At 36.6% G+C, this 21,642-nt stretch overlaps 1 protein-coding gene across 1 annotated transcript in view; it reads right to left on the reverse strand.

The window, feature by feature from the left end:
• LOC133549777 (connector enhancer of kinase suppressor of ras 3-like) overlaps positions 1-21,642 on the reverse strand; it is a 123,112-nt gene that overhangs the window by 43,748 nt on the left and 57,722 nt on the right. The window contains exons 3-10 of the mRNA XM_061895551.1: positions 15,850-16,052; positions 12,831-12,918; positions 6,898-6,939; positions 6,011-6,130; positions 5,850-5,909; positions 4,256-4,324; positions 4,002-4,148; positions 345-469 (exon numbers count right to left, since the gene is read on the reverse strand). Coding sequence (XP_061751535.1) covers positions 345-469; positions 4,002-4,148; positions 4,256-4,324; positions 5,850-5,909; positions 6,011-6,130; positions 6,898-6,939; positions 12,831-12,918; positions 15,850-16,052 — 854 coding nt within the window. The remainder of the gene's footprint in view (positions 1-344; positions 470-4,001; positions 4,149-4,255; positions 4,325-5,849; positions 5,910-6,010; positions 6,131-6,897; positions 6,940-12,830; positions 12,919-15,849; positions 16,053-21,642) is intronic.

Raw genomic sequence — 21,642 nt, forward strand, 5'->3', positions numbered from 1 at the left:
TGTGTGTGTGTGTGTGTGTGTGTGTGTGCGTGCGTGCGCACAGAATGGGTTGGAAGCGCGAGCGAACCGTTCAGCAGGAGGTGAATGTTGGGACAACAGCAAGTTATTTAGAAAGGATCTCACAAGTAAACATCTTATTATTTAAAATCCATTCTGGACAAATCAGCACTTCATCCCAGGGCTGACCCATGGGCAGTTTAAAGTTTATCGAGTATGCATGATTATTAACTGTGGAAGAAAATATACATTAGGGCCGCAAGAATATGCAAATTTCCAAATGAAAAATCCCTAACTGAGATGCTAGGCTAGTGTGATGCCTAAAATAAAGAGATAATAAGTCTTACCTTGGACTGTAGGGTATATGAGGAGGTGGCGGAATGTAAAAATCCAAGATTGCCGATTTCTCCTTTTTGGTTGATCCATTAGCTGAGCTGCATGGAGACTGAGCTCGGATCAAGGAGGGATTGTTCTGTAAAACAAACCCCACTTAGTCACTCTTCACAATGTGGTATGCTCAGATAAACGTAAGAGATTGGTGGGCTTATTGAACTCTACTTAATGACCCAATTCAGGGGTGTCAAAGTTGTTTTCAATTAAGGTCACATCTCTGTTACGCTGCCCTCAGATGGTTTGTAATGAATAAAAATGTAAAAAGATTTACCTCATGATATTATTACACAATTGCCAATGCATTTCATTATTATATATGTTTATACATCCATCCATCCATCCATCTATTTTCTACCGCTTATTCCCTTCGGGGTCGCGGGGGGCTCTGGAGCCTATCTCAGCTGCAATCGGGCGGAAGGCGGGGTACACCCTGGACAAGTCGCCACCTCATCACAGGGCCAACACAGATAGACAACATTCTCACTCACATTCACACACTAGGGCCAATTTAGTGTTGCCAATCAACCTATCCCCAGGTGCATGTTTTTGGAAGTGTGAGGAAGCCAGAGTACCCGGAGAGAACCCACGCAGTCACGGGGAGGACATGCAAACTCCACACAGAAAGATCCTGAGCCCAAGACTACTCAGGACCTTCGTATTGTGATGCACATGCACTAACATGCACGGTAAAATAATTTTTTAACTCAGTTGCCAGAATTGAACTCTAAACTGTACAGCATATTACTGTAAATGTACCAACAGTACCACTATTCTCTATGGTGTATTACTAAAAACATGGAAACCACATGTTTTAACATAACATTTCTGGCCATTAAGCGAACCTTTTTTTTTTTAAATGTACATTTTGATGGATTACTTGCTTTGAAATGAGTCAGATACTGAAGTATTTCTTTTAATTTAAAAAAATGTTTTTATGGGATGTATGATAATATAATATTTTTTTTATTATGAGATAATATTACAATTTAAAAGATGCAAGTGGATGCAGTAAAAACATTGTTTTCCGTCAAAATGGAAAGAAAAAATACATTTAGTAAGAAAAGATGAAGTACGTTATTGCCCCTAAATATTTGCAGACTGTTGCAGGTCAAATGAAATGATATGGCGCGTCAAATCAGGCCCTGGGCCTTGAGTTGGACACCTGACCTAAGTGATATGTTTAACATACAGTAGAGCAGAAAATTAAAGAGTATTAAAAACAAGCTAGACCATAGATCATGGCTATGTGGAATCATACATAAAAGTATTATCATCTGTGTGGCTGCCATGTGTACAGTACAGATTATACAGTACTACAAAGTCTTCATTCTCTCCTCAAACAGGACGTAAAGCGTGTCTGTCTTATTCCAGTAGGAGCCACGTTTCTACAGATACTGTACACTGAGATGGCTAACACAGATATCCCAGAGTACCTGCTAATACGAGATGCTTGGGGCATGTTGACGCTAGTCACCTTTGTGGTGATGACATGCTCTTATCTTGTATCCTTCCATCTCACCTTCTCTGACTTTAATACACGGTCTGTTCAATCCGACAAAGCCTGAGTGCGTATTTGGTTTATTTTTACAGCAGCTTAAGGGTGTACACATTCACACAGTGCTAGACTTACCCTCTCTGGCCTGAACCCTTCTGGTCTGCGAGCAGAGCGTTTGTGCTTTGGCTTATTTGCATGCAATAGTTTGAACTAGTTCTGATTATTTCTATTGTGCAAGGTGGCAGTTATCATTCATAATTCATTTGATAAAGTATTAAAACAACAATTTTAATACTTTTGAAAAGGTATTAATTGGAGGGGTGTTTGATATTTCACTAGCACAAACAACTCATTAGCATTAACATACAAACTAGGTGCTAACATGTCCTCACATGTGTTTGAATAAAACATTAGTTATGCAAGATGGCGTTAGCTGAATAAGTGGAATTTTGCCTTGTTTCTGCTTTTTAGCTGCTCTTACATACTGTATGCAGTATACTTTCTGGTAATGTCATAAATGTAGTGCTATTGTGAAATTCCAGCTCCGTTTGACAGTACAAACATTTTACGACAATGTCTGTCTTTTTCAGTTATAAATGACACATTAGGGTTTCCCACAGCGCTTTGTTGTTAAGGCAATCGCCTGATGTATATGCCCAAATCGGCTGTTCAGATTTACTTTGCAAAAGAGAAGTCTAGGATACTTCTCTTGTTGCCTTATTTGTATTTGACTTTATTAAATGTATTTATATTATCATTTGCTGCTAATCTAAAGTCTTAACAAGCTGCTTTGCTTTGTACTGCCTGTCAGTATGTTTCTCCAGCACCCAGCATTGTCCCACCCACACAACCCTCTGATTGGTTACACGCAGAGCGGTAATAGCCAATCAGCAGTGCGTATTCAGAGTGCATGTAACGGCCAATCAGCAGTGCATTCAGAGCACATGTAACTTATTGCAAACGCTTAGTTATTTTGACCTTAAGTCATTATTTTGACTTAAGTCAATATTTACAAAGTATAATTAGTATCTCAGGTAACTAGGACTGTTATGTGTGTTTTTTTTACTTCACTTCATATATCGCCACCCAGCCCCTTCGGTCCGCCCCCTTTCCCCTGGAGAGACACCACTTTAAATAACACCTATATTGGGGGGAAACACTGTGCAGATTCTCTCGTTCTCTCTATCCACCTTGTTTTTCTTTGAGCAATCTCTCTTTCTCTTTTTATTGGCATTCCGTTGTTGCTGCCACACGCACACAGCTACATCTCAGATAGGTGCACTGTTTTCATGGAGCAGTCTGGCCAAAACTATGTACACATATTGTTCTCGTTCAACAAATCATCTAACCAACAAAATACAAATCAATATTTATTTAATTAAAAAATTATCCATTTAATCAATGATTCTTTGCAGCCGTAATTTCAAAAGGGGACAGGAAGTGTACATTCGATGTTGCAATGAACCTCCACAAGCCCAGCCGAGTATTGCAATTAAAATATATTATAAATTTTACATAAATTATTTTTATTAACCTGCCAGCAGCTTGAAATTGCATTTTCAGGCTTACTCAAAAAAATTATAGAACACAAAAGCTAAGCAGTTTTATGTTATGCATTTTGTTACCTTATGGTACCGAAAATAAACCGAACTGCGGCCTTAATACCGAGGTACATATCGTACCGTAAGGATTCTGTAAACTATATTTTTTTCTTTTCTGCATGAATTATATGATGTATCTTTATTACATGCTTGAATTACATTCTGTGACTCGCTTTGTTGTTCAGAAAAAACAACAACATTGTGTCTGTTCATAAAGGCAAAGCACTTTAACATTTGCAATTGTTCCTATATTTGTCCTTTCATCAGTTAGGCTGTCTTTTTTTTGGATGGCAACTTCCTGGCTATTTGTTCCTAATTACCCAGATACGATCACTTTATCTCCCAGATTAAAACATGGGACATTTCCTCCTAATGTCTTTTATCAGAGAAAAACTGGAGCATTGAACTCTTCAGAGAAGCTCAGTGACTCGTGTCTGGGCATGTCTGTTTTGGACCGGCTTATAATTGATAGACAATGAACAGACACGCGAAGGAGGAAGTGCATATGCATGTACCTGAGGTACAGGAGGCTTCCAGCGCATGTTCTTAAGCGGGGCCGGGGTAAAACCTGTTGTTCCTGTGGGCCGCTTCTTCAGGAGGAGTAACACACCTTTGGGATCCTCCCTCAGTTTGATGACCAGGTTTTTTAGTTGCCAGCCAACCTGGTTTACAGAATATGAACACGCACAAACACACCGTCGGATTAAGAAATGATGTGCGCTATGCCAACCATACCACCACATAAAAGTCCATTAAATAAAATTCTCACCACTGTCTGTTGATTAACTTGGATCACTTCATCACCAGCATGGATCTTCCGGGTTAGGTCTGCAGGGGACTGAACAACACACACACAATGGGTCAAAATGTAGCAAGTATTGTCCCATAACGCAGACTTTATTTATTCTGCCCTTTGCGGAATCTACGGATATTTGTTTTGTAAAACATCACAAAAGGATCATGGGGATATCACATGCTCATCAAACAGGATTGTAGTTGATGAGTCAGATTCACAATTAAGACCGGAGGGATAATGAGCTATCCATGACAGTGATACTGGTGCATTAGTCACAACCTGCGTGCCTCATCGTGGAAAACAGGTTTGTGGATAAGCAGACAACCAATCAGCATGAGTTATGATGATGATGCTTACGATGGTATTAGTTAATTTCAAACATGCATCCAGTTACACTTATATTTCCAGTTTCTTATACAACATGTCCGAGAAAGAGTAGGAAAAAGCAGACCATATTTAATCCTACCTCGGTTACATTTCGCAGAAATTCCTATCGCATTTGTTTGTTCACAAACAATAAATAATTTAATATATAATAGGTTCTCATGAATAAAGTTGTTGATTACTTAATGAGGTGAATAATATGTGTTTATTCATCAATATGTTTTTCAGGATTCTTATTCTTTGTACTTTGTTCACAAACAATAAATAATTAAATATATAATGTTTTCACGAATAAAGTTGTCGATTACTTAATGAGGTGAATAAGATGTGTTTATTCATCAATAAGGTTCAATATGTTTTTCAGGATTCTTATTCTTTGTACTTTGTAAACACTGAGTTTGAACAGATTCTTAAAGAGAATCATACTAGTAGTTTGTTTGACTTTCTAGATTAATACAGTGCTTCTCAATTATTTTTAGTTACAATGCCAGAGGAAGAAGAAAATATTTTTCCACATCCCTAAGATGGATTGTATCATTTGCCTATGAAATTGTTTTAAGTACAACTCTGCATAACATTGTATCTTTATTAACATGAAATAAAACGACAAACTGGTCTTTCCAGGGTGCCCTCCCTAGTACTTTCTAATTTTCCTGAAGGAACTTTCCTGAAGGAATCGATAAAGTACTATCTATCCAGCTACAGCTTTTGAAAAGGACTGGCTTAATCCATTTAATAATGTAATTCCATATACTGATATACTTAAGGTCTTATATGTTGTACATGCATACAAATGTTTTAAATTAAGGTTACATTTCTCTTTGATAAGAAATGTAAATACTTGCATAGAAGGTTACACTTTGCTTTGTACATAATTTTAGCTGTTTCCACATGTACCAAATAATCAAATCTTAATATTTTTGATTCAATAATAAAAGGGTTTGAATGTTTTCTAATCTTACTTCTTTTGTACCATGGTTAAATAATAAAGTGTACTTCTGTAGTCACTGCCCCATATATCTACTCTATTTGTATTTGTGTTTGACTTTCTATCAAACGTTTAACTTCATCAGTGCAGAAAAAGCCATTACTACTGGAGGAGGACATGTGAGAAGGAGATAAAGAGAAGGGAGAAAAACAAGAGTTTTTAACAAGAGCTTGATAGTTGTTGTGTTATACCTACATGTTCTGTGGTTCCAGTAATGACGTGTAACCCATCATAGGTTGACTTGATATACATTCCCTGGGCGGAAACACAAAGCAATTATGTTTTCAGTACAATACTAAGAGATAATTGCAAAATCTGTGAGCAGGCAGGCTGCAAAAAGATGAATCCTTTCTTACCAGACCTTCACCCGGTTTAATATTGATCAGCTGGACTTCCTCCAGGCAGGCAGACTGGCTCAAAAGGGGGTCAGAGGTGGTTCTCACAGTCTGATCACAGATGCTGTTCAAAATCTTTGACTAGAAAAATAATATACATTGATGGATTATTGAAATGACAACCTCAGATTTCTGACAAGAATAAGCTCAGTTGGCCCACAGACGGACTTTGCATGGTTTTCATTCCTCAGACTAAACAAACTTAAACTGTGGCATACACAGTCAAAGTCAGAAAAACTAATGGAGGAGGACTGCAGAGACTACTTAAAACATTGAAACAAGGCCATTGAATGTTATCATTAGATGCGCACATATTTTGCACATATTTTTTGTACCCAACACTTCCCACTTTAGATGGGTTTTATATAGAACTCAGAGGTGGTTATTTGATCGCACAAACAAGCAGCCATACAAGCTTGCATTGATAAAACAAAAATCAGATTTTTTTATGGTGAAAAACACTGCAGATTACCAAAAAGCTGATTAGCTTATGAACAATATTTAAAAAACAGCTGTATTTAGGACACACACAAAAGAGAGACAGAGGGCTAAAAAGAAGACCAGTGTTCACACCTCATGCCTGGAGAGTGTCGGCAACAGGAAGCAATGATTGATAGCCAGAATGCAAAAGAGGCACCCCCTCACTATTAATGCTGCCTATACAGTAAAAACCTCACTGCTCAGATCATGACATGTAATTTTCCTGAAGGAACTCTCCTGACGGAATAAATAAAGTACTATCTATCTAATCTAATGCAATGTTTGAGCAAAAACACAGTTGCTGCAGTAAAAATGTTTGGAAACTCTATTAAAGGTAGAAGAGGTTATACAGCAAGTACTATACTTACAACTTCTAGGATCTTTTCTTCCATTTCGTAAACACCACAGTCCTGTCAAACATAAGAAAAGACAAATTAGGCTACAAAGTTGTAAGCAGATGCTAGATTAGTATTTAGAAAGACAACAAAATGTTCAATAAAACAAAATAAAGTATAGAACGAAGAAAAATCGAGAACTTCCACAAATAAACAGCTATTGTAACTAAACTAATCCACCGTCTAAATTCAGGGGTAGCTGTTACAACAGAAATCACAGAGAAGTTGAGGTACCTATTACTGTGACGCATGTAGGAACAATGTGCGGGTGACATGGGAGTAAAGTGGTCAAACATAGTGAATCATGCTGAGAAAGTAATATTAACAGTGGTCTCTGTTATAGCTGCTGTATGTCACTGATACTGTAGGTGGCTGCCTAGAGGGCTCAAACTTTGGAGCCCACTGTCTTTCTGCTCATTGCACGTACTGTAAAACAACACCATAAATAATACGCAAGTCGGCAAAGCATAGTAAATGGCAAAGTGGAAGCGACGGCTTTTGTGTGTGTCCTCATACGAGCTGCAGCTAACGATTATTTTAGTAATAAAGTAATCAATCTATTAGCTTGTTTGATAAACCGAGTAATTGGATTAAACACACTATGTAGCCTCAATGTGTGTTTTAGAGAAAATAGTAGACTTAATTTTTTTGCTCGCAAAGTCTTGGTTCTTTTTAAAGCACATCAACATTGAAATTGCACTTTTAACGTGTGTATTTATATGTGAATATATATATATATATATATATATATATATATATACATAAATAAAAGTAATTGCCAGGGTTTTCTGCCACACAGATCAGTGCACTCACACAATCGCTCTCATGAGCGCTCTAGTGCAGCCACCATGCGGAAACTATGTATGTGTATTCAAAGATCTGGGCACTACATGCAGTCCGGATTTTAGGAGTGCTAAAAAAAACTATTTGCATCCAAAGTGCAATTTTCAATTTGGATGCAATTTTCATAATTTTTAACTGATTTAAAAAACAAAACTTTTTGCATTTTATTAATTAAGAATCAGTTTGTGGATTAAAAGCATCAAACAACTTGTATTGAACGTTTTATCATTGACATTGTGTTGATCTTATTAATTTTTGGTTTTCCTTTTTTTAGTAATGTATTTAATAAATGTCATATTTTGTACGTTTTCTCAATTGCTTTGTAAATGTATATCCTAAGTATTGTTAAACTGGGATTGGGTTGAAGTTGCTCTCTTTTTTATATTAGATTAACGTTCTAGGATTTCTTTTAAATAAAATTTTAAAAATACATTTAAAAAAATATATTTTTTAGGCCAACATTGAGTGTACATACTGTAAGTCGTACATCAGCAGCCAAGAGGAGATGATATAACCTGTAACCTATCTTGAGAATGTTATAATATAATTTATATCCCAAATAATATATTACGAAAATCGTGTTGAATTGAGAATTGACTCTGAATTCTGAAACGACACAAAATTTCCACCTCAACCGGATTTCATAAATGTTCATTAGTTACACTCATTTACCGATTAATCAAAGCAACATAATATAAATAAAGGCTATTTTCTTATAAGCACTCAATTTAATCAATTAATCGTTTCAGCCCGAGCTGGACGCACTACGGACATGTACAAGCAAACCAGACAGCCACAAACGTCAATCATCTTATTCAGTCCGAACAATTATTTCCGATCATTTTTATGCAGTTCAACTCCTAATTGTGAAAAATATTTACTTTGTTGTGCTTTGCATTGGCAACATATGGTGGTGGTGGTCTTACATTTTTGGGGTGGGAAAATTGTTTTTGTTTTGGACTGATGACATACAGCAGCTTTAAACATTTAGTGACCTTTTGGTAGGGGTCTGTTAAGTCAAAATAGTGTGACAGTGGATATTTTATAGATCAGTTCTGCTAAAATCTACTGGGAGACACTTGGAGGTAACGGTAGTCAAACAATGTTCAGACTGCAGCTGGACTGCACACAGCGGAGGAAACAGCCTGTCTTTACAACTGTGGCAAACCAAGACCCCCCTTTTTGTTTTCAAAAGTGGTTCTAAGAGGTTGGCAACAACAAACAAGAGCATACATCAAAAGGTGAAATTAATTTGTCAATGCTAGAATACATTATGCTGGCACAAGCCTAAATCAGTGCAAGAAACAGAATACTGGAACAGTGTTAGCGACATGCATAGGCATGTGTGCTACACAAAGCCAACCCGGTTGCTTCTTGTAAATCCATTGTGCAGATTGACAATGGGGGTTGAGCAAAGTCTTTTCCAAATTTCTATAATTTGCACATTCCACAGTGCCGGAGGGGGACATCAGCAACCAAATGGACTTTCATAGAAGTTATTTGGTTTATTTTCCTTGACTGATAATAGGTTGACTTCTGTGCTCCAGATAATACACTGGATAATATTTCCACATGGTAAAATGATTTCAATGTCTGTTTAAATGCACCTTAAGTAAGTATTGTACAAGAAACTTTGCCATAGTTCCATCACTAAATATAAAATCAGTGTAGGGATTATAGGTTGCACCTTATACACATGGGTTCCAAATTATGTTTCCTTAAAATAATCCCTCTAAAGTTAGCTATAGTAAGAATTTGGTTTCAGAATTAATTAAAAAACATAAAACTAGGGCTATCAAAAATAATGTGTTAACAAAATGTGATTAATAACAAAAAATGTCTAATTAGTCATCTATGTATGTAGATTACCACACAATTTATTTTGATCGTATATGCATGTGAGTGTGAATGTTGTCTGTCTATCTATGTTGGCCCTGTGATGAGGCGGTGACTTGTCCAGGGTGTACACCGCCTTCCGCCCGATTGCAGCTGAGACAGGCCCCAGCACCCCCTGCTACCCTGAAAGGGATAAGCGGTAGAAAATGGATAGATGGATGGATGCTCCTTTACCATAACCACAGATGGTTACCTGAAAGGTGGTGTGTTGTATGGTCAGTGATCAGGTCAACGCATAAGTCACTGCAAAGATGAGCGAGGAGACCCCAATTGGTGTGCTCGCTGGCAAATTTCACTCCAAAATACACCCTGACTTTTGATAGATCAAGTTTGAGCAAATAAACATAGTGCATTCAAGTAACAAGTTAAGAAAATATTCCTGGATGACATTCTGACAATAGAATTGCATTCATATTCAAACATTGGGGTCTTTTTTTTATTCAATTAAATTTTCCAAGTGAGTGATAACTTGCGATTATTCATGAATAATCTAAATTCTTAAGTTGAAATAAAGTTATATTTAAAATAATAACCATTTGACAGCATTATCAAAAACACTTTATATTGCAAATTTCTGAAACTTGACTACGCTACACGGGAAGTACTAACAATACATTTAAGTGTTTACAAGCCCTGAAACAAAAACAAAACAGTATCATGATGGTGACATGACAGACCCTGCTTGAGACAATTCCAGTTAAGCTGCAACTTTGAACAACAATATTAGGTGTTTCCAGGTCTGCTATTGATATCAATCAATATCAGCATAAAAAAACGTGAATCGGATGATACATGCTTGCATCTAAAATCTCCAAAAAAAAAGCTCTTATATTAGCAGTCCTGCAGCGTGTTTACTTGTGCAAAGCTGGACATTCAGTGGTGTCTAAATGTCTTCCAATGAGCACACATGGTTGATATTTTCTTGTATTTTATTCAAGTCATTTACAAAAGGTAACCATGGTAGGCTCTAAGCTACAAGGAGCTAGCAGCTACACAACAGCTAAGCCCACAAAAGCAAACAAGCAAGACATACTGTATGTAATAAATGTCCTTAATTAAACATTATTGCAATTTAAAGCACTACAATTGTCATTATAAACAAGTATCAAATAAATATAATTGGAAATTACCCGATACAAAGTCTCAAAGGCAGAAGAAAAGTATTAGAAAATATCCAGTAACAAGCGTCTCTGGATCATTCAACTTACTGCATCATGCACTTAAGTTAATCAATTATTGTGACGACTCAAATTAACACTACACTACAAAAGCATGAATCCGTCAAAGGTTTAGTGTTTTCATACGTACACTTTGTTCTTAGTCATTTCTTTTGATCAAACCTTTTCTAACTTTCTGCACTACAGAGTAATGCAAATGTGTAAATGGTCTCTATATATATGGCACTTTACTATTTTTACATTACATTTATGCGATAAGGTTATGTTTTTTCATACCTACCATTGTTCTGTTTAACTAATTTCACTTAATTAGACCTTTTCTACGATTCCACACTAGTGTTTAAAAATAATAAAAATAATGAACTGTGATTCCTGCTTATATTGTATTAATATTTGTATTGGCCAACACCTAAGGCACCAATATCAGTATCGTATTGGAAGTGAAAAAGTTTGAATCGGGACAAGTTGCCTTCATAAATTCCCTAATCTGTTAACTCTTTCTTAACCTTTGTGTCCCCTGAAGGCAGATACTGGATCATAACTAATTGTTAATAAATGCAAAAGGACAATTCCCTGAGAGTAGTGATCCCTCCCGGCTTTGGACTTGACCCCTAAGTCAGAGTAGATCAGATGACTATGCGTGTTCAGCCGTTCGGGCCTTTGATCTGCCACCAGAGCAGATTTGTATGCTTGAGCAATGATGTGACATGGTTTGGTGTGACAGTCTGGGAAAATATATTGATATCAAATCAAGATGAACATCTACCGCTACATGTAACAAATCATGTCCAAGAGTTGATTGGAAAAAAACCCCAGCAATTTTCCTAAATACATGAGCAGATAGAAGGTTATTTGAAAGAGTACAACCTCCGCTCACATGGGTCAGTGTGTGTGTAAACACAGGCTTCATTGAGGCAGAATACATAAATTTTCTGATCTAAAAAGCTTTAATTCTTGGCCGAAGTTCATCAACTAGGTACTAGCGCAACTCTTTAATTAAGCTGTGACGCATTTATTACAGAATATACAAACTGTGGCCAAATGAGGGTGCAGAAACTGCAAATGGAAGAGTTTATTTGCAGTTGTAGCTGTTTTTCTTTTAGGCCTAACAACAACGAAAATCCATGTGTTTTTTGGTTGTTAAAAAACTACTCCACTCTAACAAGAGTTTACACTACGCCATAATCTTCGATCCACATGGCAGTGTGGGAATTTCACACCCCCACTTCTTGTACAGATGACCATGACGAGGCAACCATGGTAAATCACCAAAGGTCCAGGAATCCCTGACACTGGCGAGGAAATGTACACTCTAGGAAAGGAATTCATTTTGAATAATAGCAATAAGCCTCCCTTGAAAGTAAGCCTCTTAAGACAAAAGATTTTAGTGTTAAAAAAAACCAAAACAAAAACAACTTCACAATTATTGAACCAGATTTCAGACCTGCATATTATGTTGGGGAAGCACAGAAAGCCAACTATAGCTGGTTACGTTACACTGGCAGAAATAGACTTCCAATATAATGATGCAATACACAAGCAATTATTTGAGGAAATATGCAATATGTAATTCCTGCTGATTATCTGCTTTCACATTTTGCCAGTAAGAGACTATTGTGCTAACTCTGCAACCCTTCATACACATGTCACATAGCGAAGTACTGTATGACAACATGTGCAATGCTGGAAGCCTCCTCAGTTTGAAAGTTTACCTTTAAATGATCTGACAAAGGAGGTCTCCCTATTAGCGGAGGAAAGATCCCAAAAGAAAAACATCAGCATTTGCAATTATTTGTTCAGACTGATGGGCTTTAGGCTTCTGTCATGGCTGCCAGACCGCTTTTCCCATAACGCTTCACTCTTTCACTTGATCCTACATGTCTGTGCCCTGAGGCTGGTATGTGCGCCGTGAAAAAAACAAAACAAACTTATTGTGTGTAGGTCTGTCTGTATCTACACATGTGCTGCTGGACTAACTAGTGTGCAAACCTGTTGAACTGTGGTGGTGAGCTCCAGGCAAAGCTGAATGATTTTGTTCTTGGTGGCTGTGAAGTCACTGATTCCTGTGAGCGGCGTCCTGTAAAGTAAAAACAAAAAAAGAGTGTTACAAAGTAGCTATTTAATGTACTTCACGTCTCAAAAAAGTAAAAAGGCAAAGAATGTTATAAATCATAAGTGGTATCTCAATTATCGTACATCCCACTATTTGACAACAAATTTTTCGTCTAAATATTTCCTGGGTTTTCGAATACTGTCAGCAATATTGCCAAATATAGCACACTACAAGCTAGTCTGTTTGCTCGCATATTATTCCGAGAAATCTTGTGCCCAAACCAACAATCTTGCACGTTTGTGATTGAGTCTCTGTGCTTTTTTTTTTTAATTGAGTATGACTGAAATATAAGCCACCATGGGGCCAAAAACTGCATATGTCAAAATTTTGATAAAGAAGGAGAGAAACACTATTGAATTCCAGAAAATACTCATAGCAAGGTACTTGCTGGCATCTGCTTGACTCTGTCCTCCAACACCATCTTTGCCACCAAGAACAATAAATGTGATGGTAAATGTTTATCAATTAAATTCATAATTTTTATGTAATTCACATTGTTATTTGCATGTAAAACTATCATAAATCTTAAGAAACTTAATATTTGGATTTGCATTATTTCTGAAAGGAAAAATTGTTCAGTTAATGTATTTGTCGCACCTTTTGGAACGGATTACTAACAAAAACTGTATAGAAAACGGCAAATGTTTGTATGTAATTAATATGTCGTGTCCTTGCACAATGCTGGCTATTACCTGCATTACTATTCACAACTTGCACAATTACATTTTTGCGTTATAAAACAAAAACGATTTTATATTGTTTTGTATTTTAATGTCTTGTATATGGCTTAGCTTTTGCATAGTGCCTGCTTATCATGGGTGTTTTCTTCAGGTTACTGTGACATTCCTGATACTTTTTATGTTTTCTAAACCTTGCACGCCCAATGTGTTCCCACCCTTTTAAACATGCTGGAAATGTGGAAATATTTTGGAGGAATGAATTAAATAAATAAAAAATTTGAAAATGTCCATCAGCCTGTGAATATTAATATAAACACAAACCACATGTATTCATCTAAACCAAAGAGAATGGGACAATTATTTAAAGCAGGTTCTTCTTATGAACATTTTTGTGACATACAAGTAGAACTGAATTGTAATTCAAATAATTAAATAATGCAAATAAATGTAACAAAACACAACCCACAACATATTGTCATAATTCTCACAGAAAACAAAAATAATTACAGATCCCAGCGAATGTGCAAAATAACATGTTAACTGAGACCGTTATTTTGTCAAACAACATTTGGCGCGCAGCTCTTTCTATTGTGAAGGCCAGAAGTGTGCTGTTGGTCTGTTGGATCCTGGCAGCTACTGTTTTGACGGCAGACAAGGCTGTGTTCAGATAAAAAGTACCTGTCAACTGCCATCCTTTCTTTACATCACGGGCATCTTACAACACCCTCAGTCACACTTATGTTGCATTGTTGACATTCAGACTTTCAAGGTTTCTGAATCAAGTCCTACACCTTAACCGTAATTAGTGCGTGATGAGAAAGTTTTGTGTCGTTGTGACAAGTGCTGGCAGCGGCAAAATGTGGGCACGGGGGTGGATCTGATGACTTCTGTTGGTGTGTTAAGAGCGACAATGTAATTAAAAAAGAGTCGGACTGTAAGTTACCTGCAGAAATGTATCAATGCATTTGTTTACCACCAAAATGAGGCAACTATAGCTACAGTACTTCCTTTTGCAGTGTATGTTGGCACTGGTGCCATTTTAGGAACAGCTTCCATCCCATCCCTACTCATGATACTTCAAATACTGCTACTGCCATCTTATGTAATAAATACAAACTAACTAAAAGAAGTTGCTTACAGCCAAAGCTATTATTGTTTTAGTTGTTATGTTTTATGAGCATTAGTGGTTAGCACCGAATCTTGGTTCAATAATGGCACTAGTGCTGATTTATAAGGTAGTAACTGGATCAAAAAAAGAAGTTATCGGTGCCCTATTCAGGTGCTAAGTGAATTCAGCACCTGCAACAAGTGCTCGACTGTGAAATTTTGCAAGTAACATTCTTGTAAGTAATGTAGCATCCAAACAGAAGAAAAAGGAGCCTGACATTGTTTTTTTAAGTTATTGCCAACCTTAACATGACTACAGCAGCTCTTATAACATTGTTAGCAACGCAGCACTTGCCTAGCCATTAGCAACAACAACACTTCCTCATTTTGCACCAATGATGGTGATGGCAAATGAGGCTGTATTCAGGAACACCCCTCAAACATTACAATTTGAGTATTTTTTGCACTCTCCATGTTCTGTATTGCTGCAATAATTATAAGAATTTTTGGTAGATTTTATTCATTATTTTTTTTATGTTCAGTTTTAGTTTATTTTGAACATGCATACAATACATTTACAATGTAATGCATCCCATATTTCCAGTTGTTTCATTACAACATGTCCGAAAAGAAGTAGGAAGAAGCAGAGCTTATTTTTATTTCTACCCCTTTTCATATCATAGTAGATACTGAATGTATTACTTAGTTATCATTTATACTACCAAAGTATTTAAATACAACTCCTCTGTTTAACTTGAATGTCACAAAATGTTTTCCATAAAAATAAAAAGGCATTGGTCTGTTTTTTCACAACAATTTGCATGTTCAAAATTGTGTTATATGTCCTGTTTGGGCATCGTTTTCAAAGTATCGATTTGGTACTAGTATTAATTCAAATATAAACAATACATATACCTATTCGTGAGCTAGGCATTTTTTGTGCTTTTGTCCGCCATGAAACTGGTGACAGTAGAAAACTGTGATAAATTGAATAGAGGCTTTAACTTTAGTGTTTACATTAATATATAATGGTGGAAAAAAGGGCATGTGTCGTTCTTTGATGTGTGACATTTTTCTGGTCATTAACATGGCATACAAGTGTTGTTACCTGTCAAGCCAAGCCAGGAGGCTCTTAGCAGCGCCGATCAACTCAACCACACATGTGAGAAAGTCATTCGGTGGCTTGCGTAAGGCGCTACTATCATACACTGGGCTCTTCCTGCGGTCAGACGTGGCCATGTGGAGACTGTTGGTGGCAGCTCTCATCCTCACAACCAGGTTCTTTAAGTTGTCTGTCTCCACTCCGTAATTCTGAAAAAAGTAAATATATACAAAATTAAACTATGGAATTGAAAAAATGTACAGTACAGAATAAAGGTCTAAAGAAAAGCTCTACTAAGTTGTTTGACTCATTGAAATACTTAAGCATAACTTTTGGCTTCTAGTCTCATGGGTTTTGTAGAGTGTTTAGCTAGGGTTTTCACGTGTCATCATCTGATTCCTATCACAGAGAGAGAAGTTTGCATTCTTTTGCCTGGGGTTGTTTCCTGCCATTGAATTCCTGTAATTTATTGTTGCTTTGCATAAACCAAGTAGCCAAGCTCCGTCTTCATGGGTCATTAAGTACAGTGGCCTGGTAAGAAAAAAAATCCTCTTTACAGTATTTGGATTGAAAAAATGGGCTTATAATATAAAATTGCCTAAAAGTCAGCAGCATAAATGTAGTCTCACTGTTACAAAAGAAAATATCCTCTTACAGGGTGTTGCAACGCTAACAGAAATGCTGCTGTTCAGAGAGACGTGCCAGAAGCTAAACATGCTTGCAAACAGAAACGAGGCAATAATGGAGATCTGTGAGTGGTTAGTGTGTCTGTTTTGCTTTTATTCCACCGCCCTCTCCTGAAAAACACACAAACCATTTAGTCATGACATACAGTAGCTAGAAGCACTTCAATGGATCAGTGTTGCTATATATTTTAGCACTTATTTGATCAAAGTATGTACTTTATATATTTTGAGGAGATTAATTGTAATCATACACCAATTGCATCCCACTCTCATGTTGATTTGAAGAGATTTTAGTGAACACTATGGGTTAATCATAATTAGTTGCAGCACCTAAATTGTCATCAGAGGCAAACAAACAGACCATTGAATAGACAAAAATGTGGTATCTAAAAAGAGTTGAGCACAGGTTTCCTGATAAGTGAAGGCTGGCTATCACAACACAACACTTCCTGCCCTCTCCACAGGCTATGGGCAGACTTGACTATAAACACACTATGTGTTTTGCATACATAAGCTTTAATATTTCATGCACAGTCCTATTCCAGTTTAAAAGAGAGCTGCGCTTTGCTGATAATAACATGCAATACGAAGACTGCTGGGGATTATAATTTTGTCAGATTTGTGTTCATGTTATAATGCAGTGCTTCTGTTAGTTTCAGTTATGGCCCCCTTGGTGACAAAAATTACCGCTACCCCCTAAAATCAATTACTATTGAGAACTTGATAGTATTTATGTATTTACCTGTGCAACGCACTATGTGGGTTACATTCTTTATATAGTAAACTTATTATCAAAGTAGATTAATTAAATGAGCTGAGATCATATCACAAACAACTTAAAACAATTTGTAGGTTAAGTTTATTAACTCATGCTGTAACATTTGAAAAAAGACTGCTGTCTGTGATTTTCAATACACGGAAAATGATGTGCAAACAATTCAGTAAGTTATGCACTTCTTTAAGCATAACACAGTAGCACTGAAATCAGCTAGGGTTTCCTGCAGCGCTTTGTTGTTAAGGCAGCCGCCTTAATAACAAAGAGCCACCGCCTAAACTAAAGTTTAAAAAAAAAAAAAAATTGTCCTGTCTAGCTTCTCAGCCAAATCATATAGTTGATGTAGATGCCCATATCAGCTGTTAAGATTTACTTTACAAAAGAGAAGTGTAGAATACTTCTCTTGTTGCCTTATTTTTATTTGACTTTATTAAATGTATTTATAATATCATTTGGTGCTAAACTAAAAAGTCTTAACAAGCTGATACGCTTCGTACTGCCTCTGCCTCTGTCAGTACGTCGCTACGGTAACGGAAACAGCCCATCAACAGTGAGTATTCAGAATAAATGGAGTCAGTGCTCACGGCAGAGGCAGGCAGAGAGGAGAGACGGTGCAGGTTAGCAGAAAGGTGTGTAGCAGGTGAGCATAATGCAGCGGACTCTCCCCAAATTATAATAAACACCTCCCAGTCAACTACTAGTAACATCACTATGAGCCCGTTGAAGTTCTAGAAATATAAGCGGCAGCTCAGCTCGCTCGCAGTCCTTGAGGTGAAGGCAATTAGCTTTTAGCATAACGTTATGTCATTTTGCTGTGTGTGCATGCATGCGTGTATGTGTGTTGCGGACAGTAAAGCCCTGTCTGTTTGAGGGAAAGACAAACAATATTGACCTACATTTAACAACTAAGTTATTTCACTTTACATTTTTCTGTGTTGAAGCAGCAAAAAAGAACATTATGTTAAATGAAGAGTTTCTGTCTCTGATAGTGGATATAATAATGTAACTGCATCATAAAGCCTACATGAACTCCATTGTGTTCAGAGATGTGTAGTCTCTCCTATTGCTATTGTACTATTTTTTCATCTATAGTTGCATTAATCATTAGTATTATAGCAGCTCAGTTTTGAATAGCATGGTCCTTGCTATCACATGTTGATACAAATATAACATTTACATAATAAAAATCAACTACAGGCTTCCCAAATGCTGTAATAAATTAAGCATGATGAGTTGAGCATGTCAGCATGTGCTTTTAACTCTTTTTTTCAAACGCTTACTTACAGTAAGTCATTAATTTGACTTAGTCATTATTTTTTATATATTTTCATATGAGATTTCCAGTTAATTTCATCATCAATTATTACACGTAAAAAAATTGTATTTAATTTACTTTATAAATGCCTATTCCGTCTATTTGTATTTGTGTTTTACTTTCTTTTCTACTGTTGCCAAATCAGTATATTTTAGTTTACCGATGTTTAAGGACAGTCTGTTTTTGTCAAACTAGTGGTATTTTTTCTCTTAATTCTTATACTAGCTTCTGTGTTTTGTCTCCTGTTGTATCGTCCTCATTATTAAGATTAGATCTGTAATGTTTTTATTGCAGCAACAGTAGAAAAAGGCACCTCAAAAAGATAGGATGATACAAAGTGTAGTAGAAGGCATAAAACAAACACATCTGCCTTTCCTCATTTCCTACTATATTTTATGGTGAATCCAAAAAGCTATGTATGCTTTGTCGTACTTCCGGGTCTTTTCATTTTTGTTATCGTCAATTGTTTTGTTTTCTGCTGACAACTCCTTTTTTCTTTTCATTCTTGTCACAAACTTCATCTCTTTGCCTGTGTTAGCTCTGTACAGGTAATCCTGTGTATTTACTACTTTTACTAGGTAGAACATGCAGCAGAACTGTTGATTATATTGACCACTGTTACCACATAGCTGCAGTCTTGTGTATTGTTCTAACATGAATAGTAGATTGTACACAAAAATAATTAAAAACTCAAGGGCTGCAACGATTCATCGATTATATTGATTAATTCGATTTTTAAAAAAAGCATCCATTTGTATTTTGTTGCTGTGATGATTTGTTTAATGAGTAAAATACACGGACATTGTATTGCTCCAGCTTGCTCTGCCGGTGATGTGGTCTGTCTGTGTGGGAAGGGGGATGGTACTTGTGGCGTGTCGATAGAGGAAGGTGGCTCAGAAAAACTAAAGCAAAGTGGAAAGACAACAAACAGCTCAGAGAAGATCAGAGTTTTAAGATAATTTAAAACTGAAAAAGACAGACATCATTGTCAAATGTTTGCACTGGCAAAGCGAGCTTGCATTTCAAAATGTGATGTTACATTACCAGAAATCATTCTGCATATTTAGGAGCAGCAAACAAGCAGAAACACAGTAAAAGCCTTTTTTGGCAGCTCACGCCATCTTATGTATTTGACTTGTTTTCTTCAAACACATGAGAGGACATGTTAGCACCTACAGTTTGAATGTTAATGCTAACACAGTGTTTGCTAAAAACAAATCCAACATCACTCCTCCAATTATTACCTTTTTAAAATGTGTGTATGTGTAATTTTTGAATACATTGTAACTCAATTTATTATACTTTGTCTCTTTGTTTGGTTCTTCAACGTATCTATTACCTGATTCATTTTCATCTGGTACCACTGTTTTTTTTTCTTGTTTTTTTTCTTTTTAACATAAGTAAGCTCCCCTGGGAAAAGTGCAATTTCAATATTATGTGCATACATAAGATGAAAGAATGACGGTCATTAAAAAAAATCTTTTTTTATGTCAACAATTTTCCCTAAAAGTCACATTAAAGCTAGACAGTGTGTTTTTTCTATTAATTAATAGATGGATCAATAGAACATCTCTCCTCCCGACCTGCTATCTGAAAACCCCAGTTTTAATGTGTGAATACCACATGTCATTATTGCGTTACTGGAAAAAAAAAAAAAAAGGGGGGTTAGATTTGTTCACAGATTCTGTTAAAGACATCATGGGTCACAGAAGTCCGGAAAACTTGAACAGAAAGTTCATTGTTCGTCCCTTGACAGCAGTGTGCTTCTGGGGAGGAGCACCTATGTTGCCTGTGGAGCAGCTATGGGGCAGAACATTAGCCCATTAGTCATCTTGATTTAGGTTGGTCCACAGTCCAAACGTATTCAGCAGCTTTAAATCAGAAATTAAAAATGAACAAAATATGCTACCATTAAATATTAGAGACAGAGAGCAAGGTGTTAGTGGCAACGACTGTGCCTCTATTTAAGCTAAATGAATCAGGGCCTTGTTTCCTCCCATGAGGTCTGTGGAAGATGAGGAACCCATTCTTAAGAGAAAACCCTGAATGTAAACGAAACTGCTTCACTGCTTGAGTGTGAGTTCAGAATTTTCAGGAAGTCGAGGACTAAAATGTCTCAACTTCCAAGGGAGTGCAGAAGACTATAGATCAGGGGTAGGCGCAGTAAGCCTCCTCTGAGAACATAATACAGCTGGGGCATCCACTACTCCTTGAAAAAAAGATTTTCTACAGAATAAACATAACTGTTGGATTCCCCGCAACTCCCGTACTCCATTTACTCTCTCAACATATGAATTAAAATAAATTCTACATGTATTCAGCATTCCTTTATCCATCCATCCATCCATCCATTTTCTACCGCTTATTCCCTTTCGAGGTCGCGGGGGGTGCTGGCGCCTATCTCAGCTACATTCCTTTATGTTTTATTAAATGTTACTATTGCGGTGCAGTGGTTTCCAAATTATTTTCTTTCATGAACCCCTCCCTCATAAAGGACATCACTTTTTTTTTTACATCTACCCCGAAATACTATGGGCCAGATTACTACACTGGATGATGGACCACACCAGGCACATTAACATATGGAATGTAGCCCGTGTCAGCTCATCTATCATAGAAAAAACTACGTAAATAGTTCTTAAATAAGGCCTCCCCATGCAGGCAGTAGAACCTATGAAAAGATAATGGTGATACTTAAAGCAGGCACAGACATCTCATTATGAAATACATGTATCCGTATTCTCAGTCAGGATGATTCCTACAATATTTAATAAACATTGAACGAAATGTTTAAAAATGGCCCTCTATATTTATTATTTGGTATGGCATACTTGAGGATCCAACTGAGAAAGGAGTGGGTTTTATCTCCACATGAAACATGACATCATTCCGTATGAGCCAAGAGGAAAAGTGCGCATAGGTGGTGGGACATCACATTTCGTCACATTCCTTAAGCTTTGTAAATATTTTAAACTATTTAAATTTAATTTGGATTTTGACAACACATTGTTAAGCATTAGAGA

Source organism: Nerophis ophidion, linkage group LG03 (assembly GCF_033978795.1).
Source record: "Nerophis ophidion isolate RoL-2023_Sa linkage group LG03, RoL_Noph_v1.0, whole genome shotgun sequence".
Classification (NCBI taxonomy): Eukaryota; Metazoa; Chordata; class Actinopteri; order Syngnathiformes; family Syngnathidae; genus Nerophis; species Nerophis ophidion.